Source organism: Budorcas taxicolor, chromosome 8, assembly GCF_023091745.1.
Source record: "Budorcas taxicolor isolate Tak-1 chromosome 8, Takin1.1, whole genome shotgun sequence".
NCBI classification, from domain to species: domain Eukaryota; kingdom Metazoa; phylum Chordata; class Mammalia; order Artiodactyla; family Bovidae; genus Budorcas; species Budorcas taxicolor.
Window position 1 is genome coordinate 8,697,501 of NC_068917.1, and position 18,042 is coordinate 8,715,542.

The window sequence follows — 18,042 nt, forward strand, 5'->3', positions numbered from 1 at the left end:
GGGGCCGAGGCTGAGGACAGCCCTGGGGAAGAGTGTAAGTTAGTCAGCCGCGAGGTAGCAGGACCCGGAGGGGTCGAGCGGACCGCGGCGGAGCAGGGACTGCAGACCCGGCGGCGGGGAGGGAGGGCGGGGAGGGGCGGCCCGTCCGGCGAGGGGAGTTCCGGATCGGCGGCTGGGAGGGCGGCCGCCGGGCGGCGGGGGCGGGCGGAGGCGGCGAGCGCGGAGGGGGAAGGAGGGAGGGGAGGGGAGGGGAGGGGAGAGCGGCGGCGGCGGCGGCTGCGCCGGGCTGTGCGCCTCTCGCCGCCGGAGGAAGATGAGGCTGAAGATCGGGCTCCTCTTACGCAGTTTGCTGGTGGTGGGCAGCTTCCTGGGGCTGGTGGTCCTCTGGTCCTCCCTGTCCCCGCGGCCGGACGAGCCGAGCCCGCTGAGCAGGATGAGGGTGAGTGACCCGCCCGCCCCCCTCCGGCGGCGGCGACCTGCAACTTGTTTTGTTCGCGCGCTTGGCGGGAGCGGGGGCGGTGGGTCGCGCGCGGGCTCCGCAGGTGGCGCGGCGGGTGGGGCGCCCCCGAGCCCGGCCCCCGCCTCGCCGCCCCACGCTGCGGCGGAGGCTCGGCGGCCGCCCTCCGCGCGGGGACCGCGGGCGGGAGCGGAGGAGGGCCGGGCCGGCACCGCCGCGGCGGCGGCCGGGGACGCGGGGCTGGTCCGGGCTGCGGCCTGTGGCGCGCGCAGGCCTGACGGAGGCGAGGGGGCCGCGGCCGCCGCCACCGCCCGGTGCGGACCAGGCCCCGGGGTCCGGCCGCCGCCGCCCCCGGGCGCCTCGGGCGCCCCCCGGCCGCTCGGCCCTCGGCGCCCCCGCCGTCCGCCGGGATGGGAGCGCGCGGCCCCGCCCCCGGCCCCGAGAAGAGCGCCGCCCCCTAGGCTCCGGCGCCGACACCGGCGAGGAGCGGCCGAGGCCTCGCCTGGGGCCGGCCTCCCTCGCCCACCCCCGGAGCCCCCAGTCCCGCAGCCGGAACACCCCTTTCCCCGCCCCTCCCCAGGCTCCGGACGAGCGCCCAAACTAACTTGAGCCGAGGGGCTCCGGACGCGCCGTCCGCCGCCCGACATTCCCCGGCGGTGGTGCTCCATCGGCGCCCCGGGACGTGGGTGACCAACGACGCGGCCGCGCCCCCCGTTGCGGCCGCGCCCCTCCTTCCCGAGGGCTGGGGGCGACCAGGCCGCGGCGGGGCGGGGCGCCGACGGTGGGGTGGGCTGGGAGACGTGCCGCTTCCAGCGCCTGCTTCAAACAGCATCTGCATTGCATCCAAGGGGTCGCCTGTATTAACTTTCCTTCTGGAAAGTTAGCGTCTGGAAGTTGAGTGAGCAGGCATCCTTTCAACACTAAGAATCGTAGGAAGAGATTTCCTTATCAGCTCCTGCCCCTGTGTTGGAGTTAGATTTACTCTTGAGATGTACTCTAAAGTTGTAGCGTCTATTTGAAGGCTTAATGGCACTGGGATCTCTGTAACATCTTGGAGGGGTGGGGGTGGGTTTCCGTTGAAGTCATTTAGATTAAGGATACTAAAAAGTACCCATCTTTCCTTTAGAATGTGTTTGTGGTTTTAAGCCCCTCAGCTCTCGTGGAGTGACGGTGACCTCTTTATGATTTTGCTTTCAAAATGACTTGCCAAAGGCTACCGAATACTGCAGTTGTTTGAAAGTATTTGTGATCACAAATGGCCTTTAACAGAGCTGGAGATGTTTGAACACCATTTCCTGGGGGAGAAACTGAGGAAAGAGTGACAGAATTAGCCATATTCCGAATGTCCTGTAGTTCAGATGACAAAATCTTACAAAGGGGTGATGGAGTGTCAGCACCAAGGTCCTGAAATACTGAAATGTTTTTATTACTGCTAATACAGGGACTGGGCCACGAGCTCATTTAATAGCTATGGGAGGTGGTTGTAACTTAATTTTTGGTCCAGCTTATTGAATATAGCTTGTCGGTGGATCCAGTAATAATTTCTGTCATTTGACAAAGACAGAAACTAGCTTTGCCAAAACTAGCTTTGTAAGACTTTCAAACAATTAAGAAGATTGCCTTACGTATCTGGAGAGCCAAACGTCTTTATTAAGTTTGCAGGTAAATATTAACTAAGCAGTTGAAGATACATGGGATAAGGTGTAAAAGTGCAAATAAGGTGCTACTGCTCCCTTTTAGTCAAAACTAAGCCAAGAGCTTCTGAGATGCAGCTGTCCAAGGTCGTCTCACTTAGGGGAAACTCCTGAGTTTCCCTTCCCCCTTCTGGTCTTTTATTTTATGATTACACATACTCCCCCCGGGGTGAAACATCTGCCTCTCCTTAATGCTGGTCCATTTATAGGGCTTTCTGGATTCTGATAAATGACCTGAGATAGTCTGGAATAATCCCATTTACCAAAGACAAATTCTGCCTCTGCTCTAGCAAGTTGCTCCTGGCAGGTTCACCCCATGTAGCTTCCTGCCTTAATCTTTCAGAGCTCCAGGCACAAAAGTCTGCTGCAGCCGGGTGCTTTTTCCCCTGGACTACTTCCTCCATTAGATCTGCCCAGCAAAACAGGTCACCTATGGTCAAGACAACAGAAACACATTTCTTTTCACTTTCTCATCTCTGGGCCTCTTGCTGTTTCTCTGATGTGAATGATGTGAAACATGATCTTACCATTCAAATCATACTCTGCTGGATAAGTTTTCGTTTATTCAACAAACATTTTTGAGTACCTCTATGTCCTGGTGCTACTTGTTAAGGAAATACTCCTTGCCCCTAAACTTTTGAATCATGTAGGCTACTGGGTCAAACATCACATTAATCAAGACTTTACAGACCTATAAATAAAAACTGTGCCGCATGCTGTGGGAAAAAAACCCCACAGCGAGTAACAAAATGGTGATGCTTGGGCATGAAAGCCTTATCTGAAGAAATGGCCTTTGAGTTAGAGTCTGAGGATCTGAAGAAGAGTCGCTGTTGATCTGGGAGTGGGCGGGCGGCAGGCCTGAGAGGGAGGAGCATGTGCAAAGGTTCTGAGGTAGGAGGTAGCATGGTGATCTGAGGAAGCAGAATAAGACCAGTGGAGTTAGAACATTACTTTGGCCACCTGGTGCAGAGGGCCGACTCATTGGAAAAGACAGTGATGTTGGGAAAGATTGAAGGCAGGAGGAGAAGTGGGCAATAGGATGAAATGGTTGGAGGCATCACCAATTCAATGGACAGCAATTTGAGCAAATTCCAGGAGATAGTGAAGGACAGAGGAGCATGAAGTGCTGCAGTTCACGGGGTCACGAGTCAGGCATGACTGAGCGATGGAACAACGACAGTTAGGGCATGAGGAGTGAGGATGCAAAGAGACCAGGCCAGGGATCAGGCCTTTAGAGCAGTCACCAGCTCCAAAGAGGAAGCTCGTGGGAGGGTTTTTATACAGAGGAGAGACACGGTCAGCTTTGTGCTTTGAAGAGATCACTCTGGCAGTGTTGGTTTAGAGCAGGAGCAGATGGGAATTCCTGTTGGAGGTTATAATAGCCCGGGTGGGATGTGATGATGGGATTGGCAGAGTGACAGGGGAAGGGGAGAAAAGTCAGTTAATTCAAGAGCTATTCAGTGGAGATGCAGAGGCACCAGGACTAGGTGTTTGCACATGGGAGTGAAGGAGAAGGAAGGTGACCAGAGGCACCCAGTAAGTGATAGGAAAGTGACAGGTTGTTTATTACATGGAAGGTTCTGAAGACCAAAATCTGTACATTCCAATGTTACAGTTTGCAGTTCTAATGTGAAGGCTTATCTTTTTAAGCTTTGTTCTCAGAATATTTTAAGGTCAGTTTGTACTACAGCCATCTGTTTAGCACTTCTAAAGTGTAGACAGTTCCTTTAATTAAATAAATTACAGTATCTCCTAGACCATTTCTCCAAGGTTCCAGCCGAGTTGAATCATTAGCCTCCAAAAATAAAGGTCTAAAATGGAGATGTTGAAAGATCTTCTGTGCTTCTCCTATAACAAATTCAGGGCTGGTGAGAAGCTGCATGTGAACTGGTGGTTCTCAGTATGTACCAGTGTTGCTTAAGTCAAACTGTTAATGCCATTAGGTTCAGGGCGTGCAGAGTAGGACTCATTGAAGAACTGTTGCTAGATGGAGAGGTTTTATGTGATAAACTGAGACCAGTGGAAAGGAGCCTTGGTTAATGAGGCTGTGACTGAATTGACTACCCAGTTGGTCAGGTTCTACCCTAGCAAAGCCTTTTATCTCAGCTGTGATCAGCTGCAACCAGAAAAATTCTGCCCTTGACCATGATATTTTATTTTGTTGCCAAGTCTAAGAAATTTGGGTTCTACAGGCTTCCTGAAATTAATGCAGTTTTGTGTACACATGCATTCTCCTGGGTTGAGACTGAAGCTGTCACATTTCTTAAAGGTGCCTGTGAAGCACTGAGACTTTGAGAGGCAGGAGTCACGTTTCCTGCTCGTGGAATTTCTCTTTCCCCTTCCACGGTGCTGCAGCATTCATCCACGTCTCTCCCCTGCAGGGCTGGGTGCCCTGGAACTGCAGACATCCCGAAGAATTTCTGTGTCTGTCGATTCTGTGGAAGTATTTTCCATCCGGTGGTGGAAGGTCAGACATCAGTCCTGTTAGAGCGGTGGCTGGGCTTAACAAACGCTCCGTGGGTATTCGACACATCTGTGGAGGGAGTGACTGGCGTGAGTACAGCGCAGACACTCTCCCAGTTCTCACAGCACTCTGTCCATGCTATTAATACACATTCTACTTCCTCACCTTTGCTCTTCCACTATACAGACCCTGACTATAAAAGCATTCCTCTCACAGCCTCAGGCTGTGTCCATTCAGCTCTAGAAATTTCACATTCTTGATTTCATTGCTTTTCTTCCTCTGTCGGGTTGTACATTCATTCTTCAGGGATGAATACCCAAAATACAATTCTAATTTCTGGGACACACCGCCAGCCCCTGCTCCAGACCCCACTGAGAGCACCAAGACGGCCTCAAGGAAAAGCTCTGCTCTAAAGGGATCACATCCTAGTTGGAGAAGAGACTCGAGCACCCACACGGCCTTGGTTCCTTCCCCTCCTTACTCCGGTGTCTGTGTAAGGACACCTCACTCTGGGAGCAGTCATAGGACGTCTCCTTAGCAGGTGGGAAAGGCTTAGAACAGCCTTTCAGGGAGTGCACAGTTACTAGGAAAGAAAGTGTGGAAATAGAATTTGGGAAACTATTTTGTGATGGGACCAGCTGCCTGAAAAGGGAGATAAGGTACTGGCTTCAGTTTGGTTCTGGTAAAGACTGCATTAGATCAGTTAATAGTAAATTAGAGATGAGAGATAGTAATGCATTAATGAACGTCAGAGTTCTGAGCTTGGGCCATTTGTAAACATTTGTAATTTCCAACTTGAGTTATTAAAAAAAAAAAAAAAAGCTTGGTCAGCAAGATTTGAACAGCTCTCGAACATTGGAACCGGCTTGTGATTATTCAACCTCAGTTGTTGTCTTTGTTTGTATTTTGGATTCTAATTTTCATCCCTGAAGAACGAATGCACAATCTGACAGAAGAAGCAAACTAGTGAAATCAAGAATTTGAAATTTCTCTAGAGTAGAATGGACACAGCCTGAAGCTATGAAAGGAATGATTTTTCTTTTTTTGGTTCTGTCAGGTCTTAATTGCAGTATGTGGGATCTAGTTCTCTGACCAGGGATGGAACCCTGGTCCCCTGCATTGGGAGCTCAAAGTCTTAGCCACTGGACCACCAGGGAATCTCAGGAATGCTTTTATATTTGGGTTCTGTAAGGTGGAAGAGGGAAGGGTGAAAGGGTAGAAGGTATATTAACAACGTCAGAGCTGGGAGAGTATTTGCGCTGTAAACACGGCAGTCACTCCCCCGGGAGAAGTGTCACATACCCACCGAGCATTTCCTCAGCGCCAGGCATCGCTCCAGGCGTCAGAGACTCGGTGCCATAGAGGATGTGGAAAGCTTTTGACGTAGTAAAGATGTTACTCAGGTCTTGATCCATTGACCACACAGAAGGTATTTGTCTAAAAAATAGCAGTTTTCTTTTCATTCATGAATCAGGCCTTTTTACCATACCTCCCAACCTCCAGCCTTCCATCTACTCTAAATAGTGAATGGAGGACCCCTGAGGCACCCGGCTGGGCGCTGGAGACCTAGGGGTGTCCTGGACACAGGCTCCGTCCCCTCTCGCACCCACAGGGGGTGTCACCCCCACCCAGAGGTCCCACCACAGCTGCAGGAGGTGGGTGCTCGGAGGCCAGAGCCCAGTGTTCAGCTCCACCTGGCACAGGGTGGGGTTAGCACAGGGAAGAGTGTTCTGGACGCAAGGAATCTGGTGAGACCAAATGGAGGCTGGATTTACTCATGACAAGTGGCGGAGCCTAAGACTGGAAGAGTCTGGGCCACATTCTGAAGGCGCTGAATGGGAGGCTAAGGAACCGGGTTGGGGTGTTGCTGGTGGAGCAGGAAGAGCAGCGTTTTGGAAGCCTCCAAGGTGGAGTTGGGGCGTGGTGACATTCCGCTGCTGACTCCCTGATTAGAAGAGTCAAACTCTTGTCTCCTCAATACCATCGTGTGCCCTGGTCGTTGGTGATTCTCTAAAGCAGTAAACTGCATGGTGATAACAGATAACACAGTCAGTCCTGTGTGATGTTAATTGTAGTAATAACCCTCTAGCGCAGTCTCATGTAATCCTCACTGTAAAAGGGAGGCCCCTGAGTTCCAGAGCCATGAACCCTGCCCAAGGTCATGTACACAGTCATTCTCAGGCGTCCTGACCAGGTGTGCCCTCTAACCCTTTCCCCTCCCCTCACTACCCCCCCCCCCCCCCCACCCCCTGCAGATTTTAACAATACGGATGAGCTCCTGTGTGCTGTGCTGGAGGGGGCCACAGATACTGGAGCGCTCATTTCAGATGGAGAGAAGCATGGGAGGTGGTGCAGGCTGAGTGGGGGTGAGGAGACGGCAGGGGTGATGGTCGCTGATGCCTGGCTGCAACTCTGGGCAGAGCCCGGCTGGCCCAGGGGACAGGCAGGGCCGCTCTGAGGGTGGAAGAGGCCAGAATGCATGAGAAGGAGACAGAAGGCCCGCGTGGTGGTGACAAGCGCGTCTGGAGGGCAGGCAGCACTTGATAGGAGTCCAGGTGTCCTCAGGGACGCTCTGGGTCAGATGATGAATTATGTGGTCATCGTGCTACACGTGGTCCTAGATTGTCAAGTTTGTGGGCCAGATGCACAGGTAACAGTAGCAGAGGGTGAAAGGAGGGTTGCAGTAGCTGCTGGGTCCCAGGTCTCAGGGAGGCAGCATCCAGCCTAGGGTGGACTGGCAGGTGGTCAGACAGCAGGTCCCTGGGAGGGAGGGTTGGAGGTCAAGTGCACGGGGATAGAGAATGGGCATGCAGAAGCAGAAAGGATCCCTGCAGACCCTGGGGACAGGCGCCTGGAAGAGAACCTGGAGAGAGAAACAGAGTCCGAGCCCAAAACACTGAATACTGAACATTCCGAGCTGGTTCCACAGGGTGATCTGGGAACAGTGCCGAGGCCGGATTTCAGTGAGGAGAGAACTATCTCTGTGGCTCTTGCCAAGCCCTAAACAGGAGGGGGCCAGGAAAACGAGTGCGTGGGGAGGAAGGTGATGACGGTAGAATTACCAGTGTGGCTGGTGGGAATAGGAGCTGCGCTTGCTGGACGAGGTGGTGGGGATCGGATGCTGGTTCCCCCAAAGGAACAAACCTTCTGAAGCAGTTCTCAGCCTTGAACAGGCATCAGAATTGCCCATAGGGTGTGTTAGAACCCGGGTCATCTGGCCTTCTGCCCAGACTTTCTGATTCGGGAGGTCCGGGGTGGGGCGGAGAATTTGCGATGGTAACTAGTTCCCAGGTGAAGCTGCTAGTCTAGGGACTGGATTTTTGAAAGTCTGGTCTAGAAGATGAGTCTTTGCAAAGACTGCAAAGTTGTGGTCCAGAGGATGAGTAGAACTGGGGGCTGAAGATAAAACATTTGTGCATTTTGGGCCTAAAGTGATTCCAGGTCAGTGGAGTTGGGGCGTCTGCAGGTTTTACGGAGCCCAGAGTGGGAATCAGTGCTATAGACAGAAGTAGGATGACCTGGAGAGTGTTTCTCAACCAGAACTGCTGAGGAGAACAAAGGATGCAAGAGCCCCTGGAGCCTGCACCGGTTGCTGGCCCCTGGGGTGAGGAGGGCCTGTGGCACATCCAGTTAACAGGATGCCCAGGTACACTGGCTCAGGAGAAACATTCAAGCAGGGAACACTCACCTTCCAGGGGAAAAGGACAGATCAAATCAGAGAGGAGGGTTTTACTGGAGAAATGTGACTACCGGAGAGGGACTGCCCACAAATGAGGTAGGTTGGTTGTTTTGTCACAAAGTCCTGTCCAACTCTTTGCAACCCCAAGGACTGTAGCCTGCCAGGCAAGAATACTGTCCATGGAGTTCTCCAGGGCACAGTGCTGGAATGGGTTGCCATCTCCTTCTCCTGGGTATCTTCCCGATCCAGGGATCGAACCTGTGTCTCCTGCATTGGCAGGCAGGTTCTTTCCTGTCTGAGCCACCTGGGAAGTGGGGTTATCTCTCTTCTGCCTTAATTAGGTGCCTCTCCACACTGCCCCCCACCCCACCCCCGACCCATGTGTAGACATAGACACATACGTACATACATGTTAAGCTGAACCGCAGTCATGTAATTTTGATAATATATATTATGTATATACATTATATTAAAATATGATGATAATACATATTAGGCATTTGGAACAGTCTTTTAATCTGAAATCCAGTAACTTGTAAAGCAGTGGCTGAAACAACATTTTAATATTTGGAATTGGGAAGGAAAGGAATTTTATATTGAGGCTATTAGGCAATTTTTAATAATGTTTTTAATAATACATTAATTTGGCTGATGTGTAACCAAAGGAAGAAACAATAACAAAACTGTGTGCTCAGGGTTTCAGTAGTGCTAGTTTTATGAAATGAGGTCTACAGTTTAATTCTGGTTCAGTCCCGTGATCCCTAAAGCAGCACTAAGACATGCTGAACTGCAATTACCCAAGGCTTCCTTCAGTCTTTTCTGGAGAGGGGAGAACTAACTTGCAGTTGCTTCATTTGCCAAGATCCTGAATATTTCAAAATGAGAAACATTCTCATTTCTGCACCATTATAAATTCCCTCCTGGGCTCCCTGGCCTTTGGAGAGTTTTAAAGAGTGGCCTCTGAGAAGCATTTAAACGCACCAATAGGGAGGCCTGTTCCAGCTCATTGAGTGTAAGAACCGCTACACTGAAACTTGAGGAAAAAATTAACTTTGCATTATCTAATTAGGTTTGTAGAATTGCCGCAGAACGGCCCGGTCTCCCAAATCTAGAAGGTACAATTAGCTACAGCATTATATCAATACCAACGAGCCTGCTAAGAGGCTTCCAAGCCAAGCAGTCGGAATATGTTATTACCAAGAATATTTTAAACTGGATGAATTAAAATTAAATCACATACTGTTGGGAGCCATTCTGCATGAGAATAGTATAGCAAAGATGACCTCATCTCTCTTTTTTAAAATCTTTTATTGGGTCCCTGGGTTTAAGAATACATTTGGTCCTTTGGAGGGATGTTACTCTGCTCAATAGTAAACTGCGCATTCAGTGATTATCTAGCTTACACATCATTTTTGCATTTGTAGTTCTTGTCTTTATAAATATGATTCAGTGCGACCCTATGGACTGTAACCCACCAGGCTTCTTTGTCCATGAGATTCTCTAGGCAAGAATACTGAAGTGGGTTGCCACTCCCTTCTCCAGGGGATCTTCCTGACCCAGGGATCAAACCCACGTCTCCCGCATTGGCAGGCAGGTTCTTTACCACTGAGCCACCTGGGAGCCCCAAATATTTCATATATATATATATTATTAATATCTCTTATTCTATAAAATAGCTCCTTTGTCCCCCCAGAAGAAACCAACATGATCCCTATACTTGAGTGAGTCATGTGAGCCTCATTTTGCCAGAATATATCCAAGGTACCTGGGTAAAGATGTCCAGGTATGGAAAGTTGGAAGGGAGATTCCGCTGCTATTTTAGATTTATGGCTCATTAGTCGCTTGTCTAAACATTTCAAAAATGACTTAAAGACCTAGTGGGGTTAAATTAATTAAGATATTTTTGTTTGCTTGATTGTTTATTGCTGCTAAGAAAAATATGCTTGTGATGGAAAATGTTTGCCTAGAAAGCTTTACCCTGTGATAGGTTATATTGGACGGGAGTTGTTGGTTAGTCATGGCTCTTGTATCTGAAAAATCAAAGGTCTACTTTATACAGCCATTTGAAAACTTATATGAGACATTTTCTGCAATTCTTGACTTATTAGATAGAGGTTTTAATTCTGCTTACCTGGGATGATTTAAATCCAACCCGCTTTTCCCAGTATTTCATCATGAAACTTAGTATTTTACCATAGCTTATAGACAATTTGATCATTATGCTTCTTAAAATTTAATCTGGCAATTTGTCTCATGGTGTCCCATGTAAGTCTAGGTGTTTTTACCTTGACAATCTGTAGGATTTTACATCTTTTCTGTAAAAGAAAGTGCTTAAGACCCCATGTTCAAAAATCTACTAACTCTTGCCAGGGTGTTTAAAATGAATTTAAAAATCCTTTTGATATTTTGGCAAATAAGCTCATTTATACAAATGATGACAGTGTGCTTTTTTAGAATAATGGAATAGAAAAGACTGAAATCTCACTATACATGCAGATTTTTCTACTGTTGTAGAGGGTTTAGTTTTTTAAGCTAAATGATCACTGTCAAGATTGGAAATTTTGATCATGTAAAATATATAATTAGATTTTAGTGCTTAAGCAAAGACTTGGTAGAATGGGGAAATACAGGCATGCAATTTCATTAACTTGCTCTTCATGATGGACTTGAGGAATTCGAAATCCAGTGTTTATAAAAGAAGTTTGCAGGAGAGTGTTTCCATTGTGGTGGTCAATTAAAATAAATTTGTTTACAGTCCAGGGAGCTTAGTGGGTGGTCAAGAGAATAATACTTTTAGCAAATAGTTTTCTAAAATTCTCTATTCCAAAAATATGCTAATAAAAGAGAATGGCTTCCAGGTACCTTGGTATTTTAAAGGAGTACATTTTCAGTATGAAATTGAGGTACTCTTCTTTTCGTAATTATCGTTTAGCTCCAAACCATGACACATATAACTTCTATAAATGTTAAGTGTGGCAGCCTGGATGGGAGGGGAGTTTGGGGGAGAATGGATGCATGAATATGTACGACTGAGTTCCTTCACTGTTCGCCTGAAGCTATCACAACATGGTTAATCAGCTATACCCAATACAAAATAAAAAGTGAAAAAAAATAAAGGTAAGGATCTGGGGAGGAGGAGTGATAGATTGGGTGGCTGGAGTCGACATGTACACATTGTTGTTCAGTCCCTTAAGTTGTGTCTGACTCTTTAGGACACTATGGACTGCAGCATGTCAGGCTCCACTGTCCTTCACTACCTCCCAGAGTTTGATCAAACCAATGTCCGTTGAGTTGGTGATGCTATCCAGCCACCTTATCCCCTCCTACCCTCTTCTTTTTTTGCCTTCAATCTTTCCCAGCATCAGGGTCTTTTCTAGTAAGTCGGCTCTTGGCATCAGGTAGCCAAATTATTGGAACTTCAGCTTCAGCATCCGTCCTTCCAACTAATATTCAGGGTTGATTTCCTTTAGGATTGATTGGTTTGATCTCCTCACTGTCCAAGGGACTCTCAAGAGTCTTTAGCACCACAGTTTGAAAGCATCATTTCTTTGGGACTCAGCCTCCTTTATGGTCCAACTCTCATATCCATACATGACTACTGGAAAAGCCATAGCTTTGACTATATGGATCTTTGTCGGCAAAGCGATGTCTCTGCTTTTTAAATCATTGCCTAGGTTTGTCATAGCTTTCCTTCCATGTGCACACTGCTATATTTAAAATGGATAACCAACAAGGACCTATAGTATAGCACAGGGGACTCTGCTCAGTAATCTGTAATAACCTAAATGAGAAAAGAATAACCTACTTGAGAAAGAATAGATACTTGTGTATGTATAACTGAGTCATTTTGCTGTACACCTGAAACTAACATAAGCTTGTTAATCAACTAGACTCCAATATAAAATGAAAAAGACTTTTGATAAAATAAATAAAGTAGAGGGCACATAAACACAGTTGTTTACCTTGAAAACTTTGAAAAGCAACCTCAAACTTGCAAGGATGGTGGAGCCCCAGAGGCCCTGCTTTCCTCAGGTCCTCCCGGCCTCTCGGCTTGAGAAGCGCTGGCATGGCCTGAAGAGTGGGCCGGAGCGTGTGGATTCCGCACGGGTACTCTTAGATTCTTTCTTCATCATCCCCTTTGAAATCTGAGGACGGCTGTAACGAACCTGGCTGCATTTTCCTTTCCATGAATTACTGCCACTGGAACAGTACCAGCCGTACCTGGGCCTGAAGGGAAGAAAGCCACGGCAGAGTCCAGTACACCGTTTTGCAGTGCACAGGCCTGTTTCCATAGAGGCAGTTATCATCCTCGACCTCTGCTCAATTAACTGGCAACATGAAGAGGAAAAGTCAATGCTAAAGTCTTTGTTCTATGTTGCCCCCCCAAAAAAATCACTTCCCAAAGATAAAGAGAGTGGGTTGCAACTTGTATTCTGATTTGGATCTCCTTCTTTTGCTTAAATACCAGCTACTTGTGTCTGAAAGCAGACATATCTTGTGTAGTGATTTATGGCTTCAAAGGGCTGATAAAACGCAGACAGTACCTGAAAGGACGTTGTCATGACAGTTGAGGAATAGATTTTTAATATTATAGAAAAGCAAACTTAAGGTAACAGCAGAGGTAATATATTCATGTTCACTATTTTTATTTTCTAATGAATTATGATGCCTTTCCTACTATTTCTTTCACTTTTTCATGAAAATAAATTTACTCAACTAGGTTTTCCTCCCTTGGACAGAAGATTTCCTTCTTTGGTTGAGACATTTGTGGAGAAGTTGATCAGTGTTTCTGGGTTCCAGTGGGTACTGAATATGAGAATAATTCCTTCAAGGTTAAAAATGTCAGGCATATGTTTTCTTGACCACAGAGTAGCTAGAAAACCCCAGCCTGCCATTTGGGCACCCAGCATGTTGCCTCTGAATGATAAGTCCAGCAGGCTTACTCAGAATTTTCTAACACACAGAGATCACATTTTCTGAAAATACCCAGTTCTTTTTAATTAAGATAACCGAGCCTGCACAGTTATACCCAAAACTCTCGTTATGAGTCAGTGCTAATGAAAAATTAAAATTTCACTTCTAAGTTTAGAGACAACCCTTTTCTACACCTTTCTGCTCATTCTGTTGCTGCTGTGCAGCCTCTTCCCACAGCTCTCACATGCCTCACTTTTTGACAAGATGCTCTAAGAAGTTGTTGCCTCTTGTGGCCTATTGACCAGAAACGGAAGAAACAGGAACGATTCAGTGTTCTTGCAGGAGATTCCTTTCTGCCAAAGAACTGCCGATTTTCCTTGGTTGGCATGGGCTTCATTTAAAACTGCCTCATATATGCAGTGATGAAAGTCAAATGAAATTAAAATTACCAAGTGGAACATGCAACATTACTTGATAACATTATTGAAAAAAAAAAAAAATGAAAACCATACTGTGATGCTTTAGTGTGTTAACACCCTGCAAGTGAAGGTTTCAATCCATTTCCCTCCATGCCCACCATCTCTCATCAGATGATGAGGCATGAGTCCACTTGTCAGAGTCGTTATGGGTTTAAAAAAAGAAAGATCAGAAAATGTGCAACGCCTTATTAAGTCTGGTCCTGGATTTATTTCTAGTGCCTTCCATTTAGATATGTATTCAATTTACTTATTTCTTAAATCTAGGGGCCAGTGCTGCTCCTCATAGCTGCTTTTGTTTTATGATTAACACTCTTAAAACAACAGACAAAACCAGCAGGCTTTGACTGGTCTGTGGTGAAGCAGAAAGCAAGAGAAACCTGCATTCCTGTCTGCTCACCACCGCTTGGAATCCCATTTGTCTACCTGGAGAAGGTACAGTGTTCAGCGACTGGATGGTGGGCACATGGACTCCTGGGGTGTTGACCCCTCTCTTAGATGCCTGCCTGACTGCTGGAGAGAAGGAAAATGAGCCCCAGAAAGAAAGGTGGGGAAAGCTTACTTTGCGGGGACAGGTAGAGGGGGAAGCTAGCATCCTTTAGGATTTGGATGACTGCAGTTACTCACTGAGAGACTTCCCTGAGGTTCTCAGAATACAGGGACTACAGCTGAATGATTTATAAGCCTTCGTAAATGCTTCCTGTCCCAGGCAGTGTAAGGGATTGAAACGTGTTGGGTATTTGGCACAAGCAGAAGAGACCTGAAGCCCAGGCATATTCAGCTTAGAATTGCTCTCTGAGATGAGTTACCAAGAGGTAGTGGAGGCCATGTCTGTGCTGTGGGGAGGTTTATTTCCTGGTGTAACCGCAAAGCCTGGCTCCTGTCTTCTGATCAGAGCGTATCTGTCCATAGAGAACAGACTTGTAGACATGGCATGGGGCGGGGTGAGGGTTGCAGGGACACAAGGGGAGAGGAGAGGGTGGGACAAATGGAGAGGGTAGAAGGGAAACATACATTACCATGTGTGAAATAGAGAGCCTGTGGGAATTTGTTGTATGATTCAGGAAACTCAAACCAGGGCTCTGTAACAACTAGAGGGGTGAGAGGTTCAAGAGGGAGGGGACATATGTATACCTGTGGCTGATTCGTGTTGATGTATGGAAGAAACCAAGATAATACTATAAAGCAATTGTCCTTCAATTAAAAATAAATTTTTTAAAATTAAAGAAAAAATCTGCTTCCCCTCCCAAAAAAAGAATATGTGTCGAATAAACAGGCAAGCAGGAGAAAGCTCTGTTTAGGGTCAGAAGATTCAACAGCTTCGTGTTTTTGCAATAATCCAGGGCTTCCCTGGTGGCTCAGATGGTAAAGAATCTGCCTGCAATTCAGGAGACCTGGATCCTATCCTGGGTGGGGAAGATCCCCTTGAGGAGGGCATGACAACCCACTCCAGTATTCTTGCCTGGAGAATCCCGTGGACAGAGGTGGCTGACGGGCTGCAGTCCATGGGGTCACAAATAGTTGGACACGACTGAAGTGACTGAGCACAGCACAGGGGTAGACCATATATGCACTACTTTGTGGATTGCCTTTTTAAAAATTTTACTGTCGAAATGTTTCAATTTATATATTGTTTCTCGGATACAGTTCTGTAAGCTAATCTTTTAACATCTGGTCATTTTAGCATGGAGGTGATTTGTGGGAAAGAGGATATTAGGAAGAAAAAAGAAATGCCAGTGTGCTGGGAATCACAGATCTGACATCATCGTGTATAATCATATTTGCGGGGTTGTTTCTCCACCTGCCCCTTACCAAAAAATAAAAAAGCATCGCTATGATTCTGAGTTTTTAGATGCTTTATAAAAGTTGCTGTTTAACTAATTTGGGGTGCATCCTGGCTAACCCAACAGTTAGATGGAGAAACACAGAAGTGATTGGAAGGCGAACACAGCTGGACAAGCCTCTGATCTATGCTGGATGCGCACCCCGCTGTCTGCCGCACTTTCTCCCCTGGCACCGTCCACACATAGTTTTTAGCTGTGGTTCCTGAGCAGTCTGAGCTTTTAAACCTCCACTGTAGTGAATGAGAGTTAAAAACTTGAAGTCACCACCGTGAGGTTAATTATGAGGCTTAGTGCATGCATCATTAACTTTACTGATCTTGGTCCTATTGTCTCTGTGCTGTAAAGACTAATTCTTCTTTTTACTGATTCAGTTCCGCCACTTCTGATTTTTCTCAAATATTGTTCCCCATACTAGGAATGTTTAAAAATGAGAATTATGCCTGTTTAGTCCTTGCATAGGGCTTCCCAGGTGGCACCAGTGGTAAAGAACCCACCTGCCAATGCAGGAGACTCAAGAGACACAGGTTCAGTCCCTGGGTCAGGAAGATCCCCTGGAGAAGGAAATGGCAACCCACTCCAGTATTCTTGCGTGGAGAATCCCATGGAGAGAGGAGCCTGGCAGGCTACAGTCTATGAGGTCCCAAAGAGTCGGACATGACTGAGCAACTAAATAATAATAACGACTTGGTCTCTTGCTCATCAGCTGTGTCTTACTGGCTGGAGAGGACAAGCCTGTGCCCTTCTAGAAGCTTCTGTTCCAGTGACAAACACTCCTTGTCTGTGGGTGGTGCCTGCACTTCATCCTCGGTCCTCAGACCCGAGGACCCCGTGATCATCTTAGGAAACTCTGGCGAGCTCCTGTGTTGCTCTCCGACAGCTCTCTGATCCTGCTGTATTATTCATCAAACATGATTTCAGTTCTGTTGTTAAATTCTCATATGCAGCACATACTTCACAATTACAGAAAAATCCTAGCGGCCAGTTCAAGGAAGTCTGTTAGAACAACCCTGGTTGGCTTGTCCTACATCTTGCCCCATTGCTTCAGCAGCCCGATAAGTCTGAGTATTTATATTTAAGAATTTATTTTATCCAGGGAATCCCAACACAAGTAGTTCTTTGACTTGGATTGTTAGACACATGGTTTTAGGTATAATCCATATTAGATTTCTATTCATGTAGAATTAGATGTCCAGCATATAAGTTATGTTTCAGTTCCTGGGAACTAATTTCATATCATGAAAGTAATCAAAGCAGGTCCGCTAAACCAAATAAATACTTTTATAGATATTTTGCAAGCACAGAAAATCAAAGCCACATCATAAATATTTGGTGGATATATTTTTTTACATAGGCAAGGTTGACTGAAGCTTCTAATTTTAAAATATGCGTCTAATAAGGTCCACACCCAAAGCACCACCTTTTATTTTGAAAACTCCCTGCAGTAGTCACAGATATTCTTCCTTTGCTCCAGGGAAGTTCTGTGTGGAAAATTAGCACCATTCGTCTTGAGCGTTTTCAGTACCCGTTCAGTGTGCACAGTGCCTCTGGAGGTCCCTGAGACAGAGGGCTCCTGCCGTCTTCCCAGCTGTCCCGGGGGAAAGGGAGGGCTCCCCTGGCTCCATGTGAATGTGAGGGTGGTGCTTAGATGTTTGGGGTTTATATCAAAATACAGATTTGACTAGCGTAACAGAAGTCTAAAAAGTTAGGACTTTTTCCAGCTACGTAAATACCCACACTGACCGAGCCACTCTTGGTTGGCCCTGTATGACATCGTTGGCATCAGTGCCCCTTCTGCCTTGTTGCTCGGTCGCTAACTCGTGGTCTGCCTGCCCACAGGTGGAAGGATGGACGCAGAAAGGGGTGGCTTCTCCATCTGTAACATCACCTTCAGCTACGTCCCGCTGCTCGAGTGTCCTCACTCTGGGGGATGCTGGGAATGTATCTGTAGTCTACAGAGCCACAAACTTGGATGAAACTGCAAGATTAGGGGCTAATTAATGAGATGGAAGAAGAGGAGGGAAATTGGGAGGAATAGTGGTCTTTGCCACAGAATAATAACGTGCTTTTTTTTTTTTGATGATAAAGTTGTAAAACGGGTCAGAAGCCACTTGTCACTCAACCTTTAGGCCTCCCTAACTTCCCCTTCCCTGGAAAGATCATCTTGGTTTTGGTATCTGGTATCTAGTCACTAAGTCGTGTCCAACTCTTTTGAACCCCATGGACTGTAGCCTGCCAGGCTCCTCTGTCCATGGGGTTTTCCAGGCAAGAATACTGGAGGGGATTGCCATTTCCTTCTCTGGTAATCTCCTGACCCAAACTTAAAATCTGTTACTTTTTTTTATGTGGGCCATTTTTTAAAGTCTTTATTGAATTTGGTAACAATATTGTTTCTGTTGTTTATGTTCTGGGTTTTTGGCTGGGAGGCATATGGGAATCTTAGCTCCACTACCAGGAATTGAAGCCACCCTCCCCTGAGCTGGGAGGGAAAGTCTTAACCACTGGACCGCCAGGGAA

The 18,042-nt window shown here is 47.1% G+C and overlaps 1 protein-coding gene across 1 annotated transcript in view; it reads left to right on the forward strand.

Annotated features, from left to right (window-relative positions):
- The first annotated feature begins 313 nt into the window (after nucleotides 1-313).
- Nucleotides 314-18,042, forward strand: part of GALNT7 (polypeptide N-acetylgalactosaminyltransferase 7) — a 131,741-nt gene continuing 114,012 nt past the window's right edge. The window contains exon 1 of the mRNA XM_052645135.1: nucleotides 314-439. Coding sequence (XP_052501095.1) covers nucleotides 314-439 — 126 coding nt within the window. The remainder of the gene's footprint in view (nucleotides 440-18,042) is intronic.